The sequence below is a fragment of the Anas acuta genome, chromosome 1 (assembly GCF_963932015.1).
Source record: "Anas acuta chromosome 1, bAnaAcu1.1, whole genome shotgun sequence".
In the NCBI taxonomy this organism is placed as follows: Eukaryota; Metazoa; Chordata; class Aves; order Anseriformes; family Anatidae; genus Anas; species Anas acuta.
This window is the reverse complement of record NC_088979.1, coordinates 172,514,145-172,530,707: the sequence shown is the minus strand read 5'-3', so window position 1 is coordinate 172,530,707 and position 16,563 is coordinate 172,514,145. Positions and strand designations below refer to the sequence as shown.

The 16,563-nt window shown below is 39.6% G+C and overlaps 1 protein-coding gene across 3 annotated transcripts in view; it reads right to left on the bottom strand.

Moving 5' to 3' along the window:
• SCAF11 (SR-related CTD associated factor 11) overlaps window positions 1–16,563 on the bottom strand; it is a 47,088-nt gene that overhangs the window by 28,914 nt on the left and 1,611 nt on the right. For all 3 annotated transcript variants that reach the window (XM_068669356.1, XM_068669358.1, XM_068669357.1), the window contains exons 2-3: window positions 3,889–3,967; window positions 2,892–3,046 (exon numbers count right to left, since the gene is read on the bottom strand). In XM_068669356.1, the coding sequence (XP_068525457.1) occupies window positions 2,892–3,046; window positions 3,889–3,949 (216 nt within the window). In that variant the 5' untranslated portion in view covers window positions 3,950–3,967. The remainder of the gene's footprint in view (window positions 1–2,891; window positions 3,047–3,888; window positions 3,968–16,563) is intronic.

The following is a 16,563-nucleotide window of genomic DNA, read 5'->3' as shown; positions in this document are numbered from 1 at the left end:
TCCCTCTTCATTCTGCCCACACAGCAATGTTATGCTTGTGTTCCTTATATTGAAGGTAGCCCTTCTGCTTGCCTTCAGCACTCTCACTGAAGGCTGTGCCCAATAGCCTTAGCTCCAGATTTAGACATAAATGTTCCTCACCGCTTGTGATCTTCTAACACCCCTTCCTGAAATACAAAGTCTCAAGCATGGAAGGCCACATTATGAAGTTACACGATGTCAGTTTACAGAGGTGGATGGATGACAGGTAGCACAGGATGATTCCCATTCATGCTGATCTCACTGAAACCATTCCCTGTCCTTTCACCTGCCCAGGAGTTCTTGGGAAAGCGCAGGTTAGCATGGCCAAAGGCACACAAGATGACAGTCTAATAGCACAGGACAGCTTAATAGTATAGGCAACAGGAACCTACTGCACAGCAATGCTCTCAGGTGCCACAATTAACTACAGTAAACATAGCTATGGAGGACAGAACAGTTCAGGCAACATTTTAAAACAAGAAAGTTCATTTGAAGACTAGCTTCTTAGTGGGGATTTTAATCTTTCCTTCATTTGTTCTCTAGAAAGTGGACACCTTTTCTCAAAAGGAAAGAAAATACAGCACTAACTCAACTGTAATGCTACTAAAATCAGCAGACACTCACTTAAAAGCCACACATATATATCTTTTTACAAAAGATCTTCAGAGTGCTGTTGCTGCTGGTTGCATAAAGAAAACCTGTGGGTACAGGACACCTCCCTGTAATAGCAATACTGGAAGTCTTCCATTGCTAGAGAAGGGAGCAAAACGTCAAACACATTTACCATCTAGCTAAGCTACCCAGGTTTTAATTAGGACATACACAGTTACACATAAGAGCCATAAAGTCTCAGAAAACCAGTGATTTTGCACAAGTTAAAAACAGCAATTTAGATAAATGGTTGATCCTGTTATATTTTGAATTGTGGATGCAACACGGGATAGAAGAAATGCCCAACTTGAACACAGATTGCTGGCAAAGCCTCTGAGTATATGAAGCACAACTGTAGTTATGCAACACAGCTCATCATGGAATGTAAACACTAAGCAAAATCTTTAAAAATAAAACATCGAGACTCTTATCCTCGGTTTTAATATACTCCGACACCTACAGAAACAGGAAACTGTTTTAAAAACCAATTTATTTATACCAAAGAAAGAATGCTTGAACAACAACACTTACTTACTAAATACTAACAGTGGACACAAAAAATACATGGCACTAGCATGCTTTATATGGCCATGTGTTTATAACGTTTCTATCAGTCCAAGCTGTAAAACTTCATCTGTTTCTCAGAGCTGAAGCCTCTTAACGACTTAGACAGCTTTCAAAACAATAAAAAAAATAATTAAACTATGAGATTAGGCAATAGTTTCATGCACTGAGCAAATCCAGCCATAGAGCATCCTCTAAAAGATGGGTGATTTTACCCATCAGATCTCACTAATGGAAAGACGCAGTATAAGTCTTAAGTAGCTTTAAAAGCAACCCCCCATTATTTTTTATATTTAGTTCACTTGTAAACTCTTAAGAGCAGGATTTATTTTATTCTATTTGTACAGTGTTTCATGCCAAAATAAATTTGACATGACAAAATTTTTTTTTGTCAAAAAGAGTTTGCAAGTGAATGATATGAAAAAGTTTTCCTTTCTTCTTTGGGCTTAAAAGCATCTGTTAGACAATGCGAACAAGTTTAAATCCAGCAGCAAAGCCTTCAGTCTACTGTACTGCTTCACTTCCCTGTGCACGTTACTGTTTATTGCCTTTCAGCTGCCATAATAACAATCAGCTAAGCAAGTTAGGATAAAGTAAAGGATGAGAATTTCTCGTTCACTGCTAAATAAAAGCATCATAATCATTTGCAGAACAGAAAATCTGGCAATAGGCAATTTAGTTAATTATCTGTTTTGTAAATATAAATTAAGTTTCATCTGATAGCTTTTATAACTTTCTGAAGATTTTATGTGGGCTTCAGAGAAATGATTTTTCTTACTGTGTATCTTCAGTAATAAAAGAACACAAAAATCAAGGTTAAAAACAAAAAAGTACATAAGTGTATTGTATATGTACATACGCACACACAAGTGATAGCAACCTCCTCAAGGAAATACTGAAACCAAAATAACAACTTCAAAAGAAACTTATAAAGAAACCACGTAGCAATCTCTCCTATTGATTCTATAATAAATAACCTATTCAAGTGCACAGAAGCAGGACAAAAACCAGCACCTCATTAGAGCAAGTGTTGCGTCCCCCACCACAATATAGCATAAAGTAATTCTAATTTGGTGCTTTATATTGACAATTGAAACTGCTACAGGAAAGTTAAAGATCCTAAAGACTTGATGCAATGACTACGGGACGTGTGAAGAGAGATTAAACAGAACAATAAATAATAATTAGTTCAACAAGTCATTCTCCTTTAAAGCTCTAGCACTATCTACAAAGGTATGACTATTATGGGATACGTGTCGATCACTATAATTAAAAAACCCAAGGTTTTATCAGGCTCGCTTTGTAAACTAACACGAAAACCAATTGGTCTCAGTCCTATGAGTTCACAGGTGAGAAACAGCATAGAGGGTAAGAAAGATTAAGTTAATGGTACTGCAGTATTATGACATGTCTAATACTGTCTGATGTTCTGAACAACCATCACCATTTTTTACTGATCCCTGAACTCTAGTAGCCATTAAAAAGGCAGGATGGTCGGTGAAAGAAAACACAAAGTACTTCATTACACTAAGGAGAAGGTTTCACATGATCTACATATAAAAGTGCTTCAATGACCAGTTTATATCAAGTCAGAATGTGTAACCTATTTTCTTATGCTTAGTAAAAGAAAAACACACTTTGGTTCTCAGTCTTACCTCAGCCCATTTAAGAATACAAGTCATGCAGAAGGTATGACTGCAGCTCTCAGGAACACCGATCTCCTGTTCTAGAAGGCCGTTCAGACAGATGGGGCACATGCTACCATCATACAACGAAGTAGAACAGGAACAGCTTTCTTCCTTTTCTTCACCTGGTATTATGAACATTGACATTTAGAATTTCTGACAGTTTTTGAAACAAAGTCCTCGTAGATTTGAATGATAAGGCAATAAAATATATTTTTCTGTAGTTAGAAGCATATTAATTAAGTTTTCAGGTCCAAGACAGTCAAGACACTGGCCAGAGGAATAGTTCTAAGCATATACTTCAGGTGAAAAATACTGTGCAACATATTCCACAGAACATTGTCTCACGATTCACTGTTTAAGGAAATCTAGCTCCAGTGTTATTGGTGTCTATTAGCTCTAGTGTTAAATATGGAAGCATCACGTAGTATTTCCTACTGCCCAAGGAGTCATTTACTCATTGCTCTTCTGAAATCATAATTCCACTCTCTCCATGCAGTAATTAGCCCAGCATATCCTATACTCATTATCTTCACATATACATAGTCTACTTTTATTCTAGTTTTCCAGTCTCAGAACAATTTTAATCTGACCATGCTCAAATATTTACCTAATCAAGTACATTTAACAAAATTGGGAGCATTTTTGCATAATGAAAACAGATACCAATTTAAACAGAAAGAGGTGAGCTTTCCTTCAATGAATTTTACTTCAATTATTTTTCTGAATAGCAATTGCCATTTCCATTTTTGTTCTGCTAGTAGAAGTCAGCAAGTGAAAAACAGAATTCATGGGAAAGGATACAGGGACTCCACAGGACAAAAAAAATATGATGAGATAGCAGTTATGTTTACACAACTTCTTTCAAAACAAGCAGTATGCTAATTGAGAGAACAAATGTAAAATCTGACCTTTCACAGCTCAAACCTGAATAATATACTTGAACGTTTTCAGACACAGACTTTACCTTCCATGCCTTCATGCTTCTGACCCTCTGTGTCTTGAATACACTGCTTTCTGTTCCTCATCTTCTTAGAAAATAAGGTCTGGAAAACATAGAAATAGTTTACACAGTTCATTTATATTGTGACTTGAAGATAAAACTGACCACTACGGACTTAATGAGTGCTCTCCAGCACTCTCCATTTCATTATACCTTTGTAGAGTAGAAACACATGACGTTAGGAGTCAGATACGGATCTTTTACAGTCTGTTTGCAATTTATGGGTATCATTAATACTGTCTAGCAACTGATACTTGTAACTGAAAAATTGTCTTTGTTCAACAAATGCAAAGTTCTTGCAGTGTTTTAAGACCACCAACAGTGCTTTAACTTTTAGAAGTTAAATGCATTGCTAAGTTTCTATGCAAACCACCCCATTTAACACTGCAGTAACTAACCTCTTGTAAATTGCTCTTCACAAATGGTTGAAGCAACAAAATTAAACACAAAAACCAGAAGAGTTGGTTACTTTCCACTCCTAGCATCCCAGCAGTAGTGGAAAACAAAAAATGAAAGCAGCTTACATTTGCTTGCTTCTTGCTTTTGCCATACAATTAGAACTATTAACACCCAGGAGAGAATAAAGGGGAAGCTGCAATATCAAGAGAGCACTTCACCTGTGCTTGTCAGTGAAATGCGAGCAATGGAGAGGATGCACCTTCTAAGTGTTATCCAAGGTAGTTGTACGGAGTAAGAATAGCAAGGATAGAGAATATCCTTGGGATCAACACCATACAGGTCGAAAGAACTCGGTATCGCGTAATAAACAGCAAGAATATGTTGTTTGGATAGCTCACCCACAACGTGCAGAATGAAATACGTTTGGAAAAGCATCTACACCTCGGTCTGAATCTCTTGCATTTCAACCTGCTGTGGTCACATCAGAGATCCCATGAACACCTAAAGCTCCAACCCACAGCCCTAGAGAAACCAGCGCTTTTATTCTGAACTCTATAAGCTTTTTCAACTATTATTATTTGAAAGAACCAATTAAAGCTTCACAAGGGATTGAATGAATGAGAAATGACTAAGATTTACTACGTAAGCATTCAGACCCGAACCAAGCTGACTGAGGTTTCAAGCCCTTACTCTTTAATGGCTTTACTAGAAAAAGTCACAAGAGCCCAGAACACCACAAGCATGCTTGTCAGCTGAACTTCCTTCTATTTCACTTAAAAACTATATTTTTTTTCTTTACTACCTGGATTCAGGAGGGTGGGGGAGGCAGAATTTGCCTCCTAAAACTTTTCTTCTGATCATATCTTTATTGCTTGATCTTGGCAGTAGGAAGTGTTTCAATGATCACTTCTTTTTACTGGGAAAAGAAACTCCTGCATATACCAGTCACACAGCACCCAAGAAAGCAGGGCTCTGAGCTGTGCCCCAAACACAATTCATTAAAAGAAGTGGTTAAAACTGTGAAACTAAGTAGAAATCTGTAGTAGAATTCTGAAGTGCATCAGCGTTCCCATTAGAAGCTGCTTTTCAAACACACACACACACACCACCCTCTGCGAAGGAGCACATACATCAAGTCAGATGGGGGAAGGAAGGAAAGACCCCTGGGGAAGGAAATTCCACCTTTTGGTAACCTGGAGCAGTTATCAACCCTAATATTAATACAGGCTGTGCTGCTACAGTCAATGCCACTAAGTTGCAGACAAGCTCTGTTAACAGCCACCATTGACAGAGCCACCAATAAGTAACCTTCACAGGCTAGGCAAGGACGAACCTCACCAAAAGCAGAACTGCTACAGTAAAGCTTCACGTCTTGTTCAAGTGAAATCCGCAAATCTGCATCAAATTAGGACAGATAAGACCATAAAAAACCCATATCTGAACTTAAAATAAGAGATGAAGGTCTTTTGTTTTCCCAACTGGACTTTTAAGTGGCTTTGGTTCCAAAAAGCTTAAATCAGGTGACACAGTGCAGTATACATGTTTTATGTGTAAACAGAGACATTCCTTCTGTATGTAGTATGTGTTCACAAAACCTCAGCAATGCTTTCAAAAAAGCAGAAAAATCCATAAAAAATCCTCATTCCTAAGAGCCTTAGGATGCATCACGCAAACAAGATAACTCCACATTGTGCATGCATCCGCAGAAAAAAAAAAATTGAGTTTGGATGCCAAATTGTAACTTAAGGAGAAGCAGCAGAGTTCATGCTTATTATAATAGAGGTCTTAAGATAACTAAGGCAGCTCGCATAAAAAGAACCCACAGAAGCTCTTTTTTTTTTTCCACAGAAAGAGCAACCTGCTCTTTGTTGTACTCTTTCTAGACACAAAAATATCCCAGAAATTCTTGCTGTGACAGTAATTTGCAAAAAACATCCTAAGATTTTGACAGAATATCAGTAAATCCAAGATGTGCACCGACTGCAAACACTTATGCTGTGTTGCATCATTCTTCCCACAAACCTCGTATTTAAACAGGTCCTGAGTGCCACCAACACATCTCACAGATCAGCTTTTTGCCAGTTTGACACTGTACATTTCTCACAAACACAGGAATTTAATACAAAATTTATAAAGTATAACACTTCACAAAAATCCATATGGTATTTAACAAATGAATTTCAGAAAGACTATTTTCTCCACTCTTTTAAGAGGGGCATCACAACCAGTAGAGTACCAAAAGTTAATACTAAGGACCACCATTATATTTATAAAATTAAAAACAGTAAAAGAGAAGTTAGTGGTTTAAAAAGAACAGTCAGTACAGAAAACAGAGGATTTTTTTTTGTCCCCAGGTGTGACATTCCTTTAGATTCTTTCAAATTTAAGCAAGATTTGGAAGCATTTCTAAAATTTTTCAGTGGAATTACCGTGTAATGGAAACAGCTTATTTAACCTCTCTGAATCTTATTTAATCTATTTAATTTGAGATAAAGACAAGAATACTCTGGTATATTAAAGTGAAAATAGTGAACAAGGACACTGTTACAACTACCCCTCCTCTCCCCATTATTTTAATTGAGTTAACCACGTCAGTTCCTAGGTTATTACTCATAGGAAATCCCAGTTCTTGTCTTCAAAGAAGGCAAACACCAAAAGCATTTCTCAACAGAAGTGCTTAAAGTTAATTGCTGACTTGTTACCATCAGCCTGAAGAACATGGTTTCGTGATATACTTGGTTATCTCCTAAATATATTACATCTCCTCCTTCTATATCACAAAAATTTAAGTGTAACTTCACCATTTATATTAACGCAGACTACTACAGCGAACTCAGCCTAAAAACACAGATGTATTTCAACTCTAATTCACTGTGCATGCAGCAAAAAAACTTGTTCTGTTTGAAGTTGTGCATCTGTCATGTAACTGTCCCACTGAACTAAAACCTATCACATTGAAGTCTTAATTTTAGGTAGGCACAGAAAAATCATTGGACAGAAATGCACAGCAGTGCAGCAACTGACAAATGAAATTATGTCTGCTTTTTGACTAACTACAAGACAGAAGTCTTCCCAAGAACTTTTCATGCCCAGTAAATGCAACATCTCAATATCCTCTTCCTCCAATACAGCAGTGGTCCAGACCTGTCTACACAGAAGTAGACTTGTTCATTTTAGAAAGATGGATAAAAATTAAGAGTGTGCAACAAAATTCCCAGTAAGCAAATAAATGTTGTCCAATACTGTTTTATTCTTGTTTCCTTAATGGACTTAAGAAACATTTATATACAACCTTCCAACTTTGACACGTGTTGCATCTGAATTTAAAGGAGTGATTTGTTTTGACTGTTCTGTTTCTACAAAAATATTTTCTGTTATTTTACAAAGAGTATGGCATTCTACTGCTTGCATTTTTATTTCTTCACTAACTCAAAACACAATCTGTTTCGAAACGGAAACAGCCATACATTCAGTGTACAGAAATGCATTTGGTTAATAAAGCTACAGTAACACCCTTTACTCACATCAATTTTTGAGGGGGCAGCAAGAAGTAGGGCTCTATCTTGCCCTATACATTTTGTTGATCTTTAATAAACCTTGGAAGGAGGTTTAAGACTCTCCCTCAGCAAGCATATTTTTAAGGAAAACAGATCTTGGATGTGTACAAAACCAAAAGAGTTTTAGTATCTAATGACAGAACACCAAGAAACTGCACATTGAGACTCCTCATAGTTCTCTTCATTTGGAAAAAAACTTTTAAGTTGTCTGAAGAGCCTGGAAGGTTGACTTGTTTCAAGTGACAACTCAGTGATGTTTGCCCTTCAATAAAGGAGGACTACACTGAGGATCTGGAAGCAGTTATCCTGGATTTGTTCTTAGTGTAAAGGAATCTTGTGGCCCAGAACACCAGAGAGAATAGAGTCAATTGGTGCACTCCAAGGAGACCTTTTAAAGGGGATCTTTACTCTTTGTGTGGTCAACTTGCACCTTGTATGCATTCCCAAATGGAATGCCAAAGAGAAAGAAAGAGACCAGTGCTAAGCTTTGGAGAATGAAAAAACCCTTCTATTGGTGGTTTAAGCCTATTCATGTGGATCCAGTCTCCGAAAGAATCGGTGCTATTCAGCTAAGGAGACTCTGCTGATTTAGAGTCTTTGCAAATCCACTGAGGATGCAATTACCCAAGAGAGTTCATCTAATCTAATCTAACAGCTTGATGCCACCAAAAGCAGACACATGCCAAAGAAATTACAAGACAAAAAAAAAAATGGGTGAGGGAAAAGGCAGAACAGGATTACCCCTTTTGACAGCAGCAAGGTGCTGGAATAGCTAGGACTTTCTTGTCAAACTGCCCTCCTGCACAGACCCGCCAGTACCTAGATTACCTGCCAACTCCATGAAAATGGAAGATACTGGAGGAACTGGTGCAATGGCTTGGATTATCTATCTTGCAGCCTGACCATCAAAAGAGCCACGGGTTTCAAGGCAGATTTAGAACCTCACAGTGGACACGCAGGGCAATCATTTCCTTCCTGCATCACGTTTGTAATCACAGACTGGCTTAAGACATGCCATACGGACCTTTCAAAGTCAGGTCAAGGCAGCAGGCAGTATTCTTCACTGAAGTTTAACAAAACAGCACCTGTAAGACACAGGTGAAACACACCAGGGCTCGCCATGGCTTTTACAGGTTGCCATGTGCTGGTACAGACCAGATCGAGTTCTAGCTTCTAGACCTTCAGTCTGCTGGGCAGGATAAGGAGCTAGCCAAGCAATGCCAGAACTGCTGTTTTATGTACAACTGTCCTGACAAGTCACACTCACCTACAAGTTCCTCCATTGCTCTACATTTCCTAACAGTAACGGGAGGATACTTCATTCATTATACATTATTCACATGCGTAGTAGTGTGTAATCATGTTATAGGCCGACTAGAAAAGTCACTATCCAAAAAGCTTCGGTACAACAGAAAACTAAGCCAGGCATGCTGCCAACCTCAAAAAAAGGGAAACATTTATATCATAAGGCTCACATTTTGCCCTTAATACCTGCATCAACAACATGATGCCAACTTAACAACTCTTATTTAAGAGCATTATCAAAGCTAAAAGAAACCCCAAACCCAGCAGTTTTACATACATCTAGGCTAATAGAAAGAAAATTAGCATCACCAGCAGGTATCCATTAAGGAACATCCCACGTCTCCTGTACTGGGAAACTTGTGCACAGGCCAGGCACTCCATGCCAGAATCCCAGCCATGCAGCTGGCTGCCTGATCTACCGGCCTTCACGTTCCTCCTCCTGTTACCAGATCTCATCGGTTTGTATCTTGTACGCTGGGACAGTCTACCCAGGGCCGCGGTCATGGCTCTGAGCCTGCTGGAGTTCCTTGAAGTGTTTGGACAATGCTCTCAGACACATGGTCTGGTTTTTGGGTGGTCCTGCGTGAAGCCAAGAGTTGGATTCGATGATCCTTGGGGGTCCCTTCCAAATCAGGATATTCTATGTTTCTAATAAAGAAAAGTAGGCAGGCTGCAGGAGAAATTCAATATTAGTACCAAGGAACAAGAGATAACACAAGGACAAAGTCAAAGGTCTCGTGCTAAACATCAGTTGATAAATATCAGAGTCCCTGGCAAAACTCCAAATACCACCCCAAGAAGCCATCTCAGTCTGAAGTGTGCAGCTTAGGAGAACATGGGGCACTAAGACTTGTTAAAGCGTTATACCTCTGCCCCCTCCAAAAAAAACAAATACACATGAGGGCTCTTTTGGTCTCCACTGATTTGCTCACCAAAAACATAAGAATCTACACAACTACCAGGACAACCCACAGAAAGACTGGTATTTCCATGAGCCAGGGAAGGTATCATGCTTGACCAAAAGACCTAAAACAAAGAGATATTCGCTCTCTTCCAAATATCTGTCAGAAACGCACTGAAGAAAGTTACCTCACACACGTCCATCCTGACTGTTCTACCACACAAGGCTGAGACCCATTTCTGAGGAAGCTCACGAAGAAGTGAAGAAGAGCAGGTAACAAGCTTGCACAGCAGTTAGCAGCTCTGAGACATGACAAATTCGAGCTGGGTACCAGACTAGTTACCTTCCTGGCACTGATGCGTAATTACCTACAGAAAGCAAATTTAATTTCTCATCTTTCTGCACCGCCAACCGTAACACACTTTGTTCCACTAGGATAGGTGGCAGAAGTTTGGGCTGTGTCCTGAGCTTACATTAAGAGTTCACACCCAGTAAGCAGCAATGAGAAACACTGTCTCAGCAGATTCCCTCTGCAAGCAACCTAAATCGATTACCCAGCATTATACATATCTGTGAGGTTAACTCAGACCACGTGAATTTACATACAGAGGTTATGGAGAAATGGCACCTCTGCACCATCGGTACATGCGGCGTGACCACTGACAGCCAAGATGGCCAGTGCTTAGGCACGTTTAGTTCAGACTAAGAACTAGATGAAGCTAAACTTGCTAATCTGCAAGGGAAAAATGACTTTTAGGAGTTGTAAGGGCGCAGTCTCATTTGATTCCAAGTATATATTCACAGCTGACATCTAACCTGCAACTCAAAGCTATGCTTGTCTCCCTACCACCTTCTACCAAGTTCTCCCTACTGATTTCTCTTGTTTGTGAGCAAACACTTTTCTGTTCTGAGAGGGGACAAGCCCTACTCAAGCTCCGTTAGCTCCTGAGGATGCAGAAGTGCTGGGGGGCGAACCTGCATTGCTTACCTACACGTTGAAGTAAGGCTATTTTGCAGGGTAGTTGCTCAGTAGGACTGCCACTCATAACACTGCTTTCCAAAAGCCTTCTGAATTACCCAAGACAAATCCCAGGCCTAGTCTGTACAGAAGTTTATGGCTGGGCCCACGAGAACCCTAAGACAGAACAAACGCTCATTGGGTTTAGCATGTGTCACGGAGCCACTGCCCCCATGCAAAAGCCAGTTCATTTATACAATGGTCAGGATGACCAGAAGCTTCTGAAGACTGATACAAGATCAAGTGTACACCCACATAAATTAAGAGGACCTCATTTTGCTTTCCAAAGCAGTTATTTTCAATACAAGGCAATAAGCACAGTGCCTGTTGTGCTGTTCCATGCATATGGTAAGAAACCCCCCAGAACAGGCACTGTGCCATGACCACCCCCGCAGGGAGGACACACCTGTGTGCCAGGGCGAAATCACGCTGCTCCACGCAGGGCTGATAAGCACGCAGGTACCACAGCCATTCACAGCACACAAAGAAATACGCAACAGAAAACAGGCAACGTGAGGTCCTCTCACAAAATGTACGATTCAGCACTTAGGTGTTGCTTCTAAGTAGCCCGTGGCTGAGCTGTGTGAAATTGAGATTTGCCAACAACAGGAACTAATTGGGGATTAGATACTATTGTCGTGGCGCACACGGTCCAGGCAACTAAACCAAGTCAGCATAAACTCACGACCCCATCTTCCGCTGCTGAGGGTCCTTAGTCACACGTATACTCGTGCAGCTGGCAGGGCTAGCACTGCATACCAGAGTCAGCAAAAACGGCTCAGCCATTTCCAAGAACAGTTAAAGCCTTCTTTTTTTCTAGCCACTTGGAAGCAAGCACCAATATTTTCGTGCTTTCCACCCAAGAGCAGATACTTGGCAGTGGGTCACTGAGATCAAGAACATGCCTTCCACACAAGTAACCCTTCCAGACCTACCAGGGCACAAATCTGAAAAAAAAAAAAAAAGAAAAAAGAAAAAAGTTTGCATTTATTCGGGAAAACTTTGCTAGTCACTGCATTTATTTTCTCCCCATAAATTAGATCTGTGCTCAGCACACACTAATAATTTCAAGTTCCTATCCCATTGCTACTCTGCACATGCAGCATTCCCACAAGATGAATGAGCATACTTCAGCCAGTGCTATGGCAACACAGCAGGGCCTGCTGCAATCACCTCTCCGATGCTAAAGAAACTCGGAAGACCATCTTTATGTTTCTTAATACCATCCTAAACATGCCCAAGTGGTGGGGCTTACACACCAGGGATGCAGGAGATCAACCAAAAACACCTTGCAAAGACAGGGAGAAGTGGAAAAGCTAAGACCTTTGAACAGGGGAAGGAAAAAGGATGGCAAAACTGGTAGAGTAAGAGACAGAGTAAGACTGACCTCAAATGAAACACTCCAGGGTCACAGCAATGGTGAGAATATTTAACAAGTAAAAAAAAAAAAACAAAAAAAAAAACGCAGCAACAAAACCAGAGTGGTAGGTGATTAGAATATTATATTAAGCCAAAAAAAAAGAAAGGAATGAATCCAGCAAAGGAAGAAATAACATGTAATTGTCCATTTACAGATTGCCATTATTTTTTCCTTCCACCTACATTATGGTAGTCTTACAGCTCAGCTTCTGAATCTTGAATTCCTGCAAACAATGCCGTCCCTTGAATAGAATTATGCAGTCCAGAGGCTCCTGTGTCATTTTCTGGAGTTAAAATGAAAAACGCACTCCAGAAGATCACATAGAACCATACCCACATCCTTGTTAAAAATACACTGAATTTGAGTCCTCTATTAAAAGCCTGCTGTTCTTTCATTTTAAACATCAAATAAAGAGTTCAGTGATACAACATGCTCTTTTGGAACCTATGGAAACCTTCATCTCCGTAAGAAGTAATTTCAGCTAGCTTACATTCAAAACATACAGGCATTGATTTACAAACAAACAGGACAAAGAAAGTAGCATGGCCATTTATAAGTGTTTTGCCTCGCTGAGGCATACTCTTAAAGAAGTACTAGACGAAAGCTGTGATGTCAAAAACCATGGTTCTCGAGCCCCTTTTCCCTTTGAATAACGGTATTTTATAAGCTGAGGTCAAAGATCTACACTAACCACTTATAAATGTCAGACATAAAACGCTGTATTTTTGGAAAGTGGTGTAAAAATACAGAGCTTGCATAGGTTTTATCATGACAATTGAAACAATCTTGAGCATCTTATTTTGCACAAAATCTCTTACAGCACTTGTAGAGCAATGCATTAGATGCCATTTGAGAAGCAGCAGATAGATGGGGAATAAGCAGTTTCAATTACTGTTCATCTGGCTTTCACGGTTCTTACTTACTCGGTGATCACTTTCAAGATGGCTAAAATAAAGCGAGAAAGGTATAGCCAGGAATGGAAGATGGGGATTAGAGAGAAGCTTTCCTTGACACCAATAGCAACAGACAGAAGGTGACAAAAGCTATTAGCCACGAAAGGGGAAAAAAACTGATCTGGGCTTGAAAAGGTATCTTGAACTCCATAATCTTTATCTTCAACTGAGGACAGTCTGCTAACAAGCAAACATGTAAATCACAATTTTGAATTACTTTCACCCTAGCGATGGCATCAAGAAATCCCCTATAACAAATACTCGGCTGTGAGCTCTTCAAAAAATCAGCGTAGCTTTTGTTGTAATTATTGTATCTCATTGCAAAGCTTTCAAGAGAAGTTTCCCATGTCACCTCTGCTAGAAGCTACTTAGAGTGATGAACTCTCTCCTCATTCACAGCTTCTTGCCACAATAGCAACTACCAAACAAGTGCTGGTGCTAACTGGTGTTTCTCAGAGTGGGACTAGGTGCCTTCTTGTTCAGACTTGGGAAAGTGCATTTAAAAAAAAAAAAAGAATCACAACTGCAGTGGTACAGAGAGAAGGTTATATGTTACCTTCATTGCTACAGGAAGGTTTCATTTGATGTGCTACCAAATAAACTCTAATGAGCTAAAGATACTAACACGCTGCTTTTCTCATAGTACTTGCAATTACTTCTTGTACACCTCTGTCCACAGGGGCCACTACCTCTTGTATCACAAGCAGCAAACTAAGAACATTTAAGACAAGCAGAACTGCACAGATGTGATTATTCAGTGGCAGAGTACAGAAGGCAGTGTTTCATTGTCTCTCCTTGTATCTTCAGAATCACTGAAGTAATTTGTTCTAGGCAGCGAACAGCCTAATTAACACTGCTCATCTGTCTTCAGATGCTACCTGAGAACACAAGTGTCAAGTATTATTATGGCTTAGTTTCATGTAAAATTCTCCATTTCAAAGGCAGAAATCTTCCCTGCTGCAGCTCTGTCCTGCGGTGCTATCAAAAGGTATGGACGTTCGCGAGGACTTCTATCCAGATGCTGATCTCAGGGATTTCCCACTCACTGTTACTGTTGGCAGCCTAATAAAAGCCAAGTAGCAAGAAGAGAGACACGTGTTAATGCACTTGACGTTTCCAGGCAATTTCATACTAGTTTGGAAAAGTTCCAAACACCGAATGCGTCAGTCAGGTTTACTCCCAGATAGTATCCTTGATGGAAGATCACAGCTAAGCAGTGCTTACAGACCTAATAGCAGATGAAAAAAGACTGCATTTTAATGGGAGTTCACCAATCCTTAAATAACATCTGCATTAAGACAGAGATGATTATTAGCATCTATTAGAAAAAGTGACCAGATACTGCTATTTGCCACAGCGTTAGGCTTTAGATAACAGCTTCTGCAAGACTTATTTCTTTAATATTCTGCTTGAGAGCAAAAAGCAAGCTTTTTCTCCAGTTCTCTCTACATCCTCATTCATACATATTTTTATTGTACAGGTATGTGTGTGAAAGAAACTGAAATAATCTCAGAAATTTAAGAATGCCACTAGCCACAGAGTCAAAGACAGTTGCTGTGATGATGGAATAAGCACGGGTTGCACGCTGATTATTCCCTGTACCAAACTGTGACCTAACATAGGGACCATCAACCAAGTCATCCTTACCCCCTTCAAACACAAATATACTATGGTATATAAAAAAAATTGCTTTATAGAAGATTGACAAATAATTTCTAATTAAAATAATCCAATATCTGGATTATTATTAACATCAAAACTCAAATTTTGCATTCCTTTGGGGGAAAAAAAAAAAGTAATGCTAGCATTACATCAAGATAATTTATAGAAAGTGTTACGTAATAATAAGAAGTGAAGGGGTAAAAATATTCATTTTATCTCTATGTATACAAATGCAACGTGAAGATATGCCTACATGTGTACATGTATTTGTGACCTTACTAAATGCCTTTAATACAAGTTCATTTTAATCTTGCTACTTAGTAGATAATTAGATGCAGTATTTTGATCATCCTTTGTCATGTCAGCTAACAACTTTGCCAGCCCAGAAATGACAACTTTCACATTTGGTTAAGTTTAATTAGTTTTCCTTAAGCCGTTTAGTTGGAGAAACAATCAGAAGTGCCATAAAAATAAGCAGTAGTAAAGCAGTATGTTTGTATAAGCAACAGGCTTTTAAAAACAACAAAACAAAACTGTCAGGGAAAAACTGTTTGTTGCATCTGGTGTGGGCCACGGAAGTACAGATCATGCATATTCAGCCTTTGAGTCCCTCCTACAGTCACTCGGCCTTCAGCACACCATCAGACCTAGACGTGGGGATGTGATGGACAGCTGAACGTTAAAAGATGCACGCATTCACCTCACCTCCCACCAGCTGCAGCCCTTCGTTTGTTATTTCACGACTGCACACCGCTAACTTCCTACTGAAGGGAACATCCGTGCTCAGGCGGTTCAGGACACCAGAAGCAAGCAGCCTGCAGACCCACAAAGAGATGTTCACAGCTTTCAGCTTGCAAACTGTACCTATAACCTCACTTACCAACCTCACAACCTCACTGCTGGCTTAAAAAAAAGCCACCACACTCAGATTAAGGTTGCTCCCCTTCAGGGTACAGCGGACTAGTACACACGTATGAAATAAAACGTGCCTATGCTGCTGAAAAGCCACGAACTAGTCCTTGTTCTGAGGCACTCCACATAACACTATAGCCATAAATATCAGAGGTTTCTAATGCGCATGTTAAACTTATACCTTAAAGCTCGTTCTATCTCAAAGTTGGCAAAATAGGCAAAAAAGAAAGAGAACAATGTTGAGACTTATAAAACCTACTTTAATCTCAAAAGCATATCAGAATTCATTCATACAAGTTGTCAGTACTGAGGAATCTGCTTGGACGTCAGTACAAACTAGACCAGACGTTTCTGTTACTGTTAACTGGAAGGACATTTCTTACCCCTCGCCTTAGATTGCTGGCGAAAAAGAACATCACAGTGCTGAAGCCGTGGACTCAAGAGGCCAGGTTTCAGTAATTCTGGTACTGGTACCACAAGTCAGCCCATCCAACTTTTTCCAACAGCGTTCT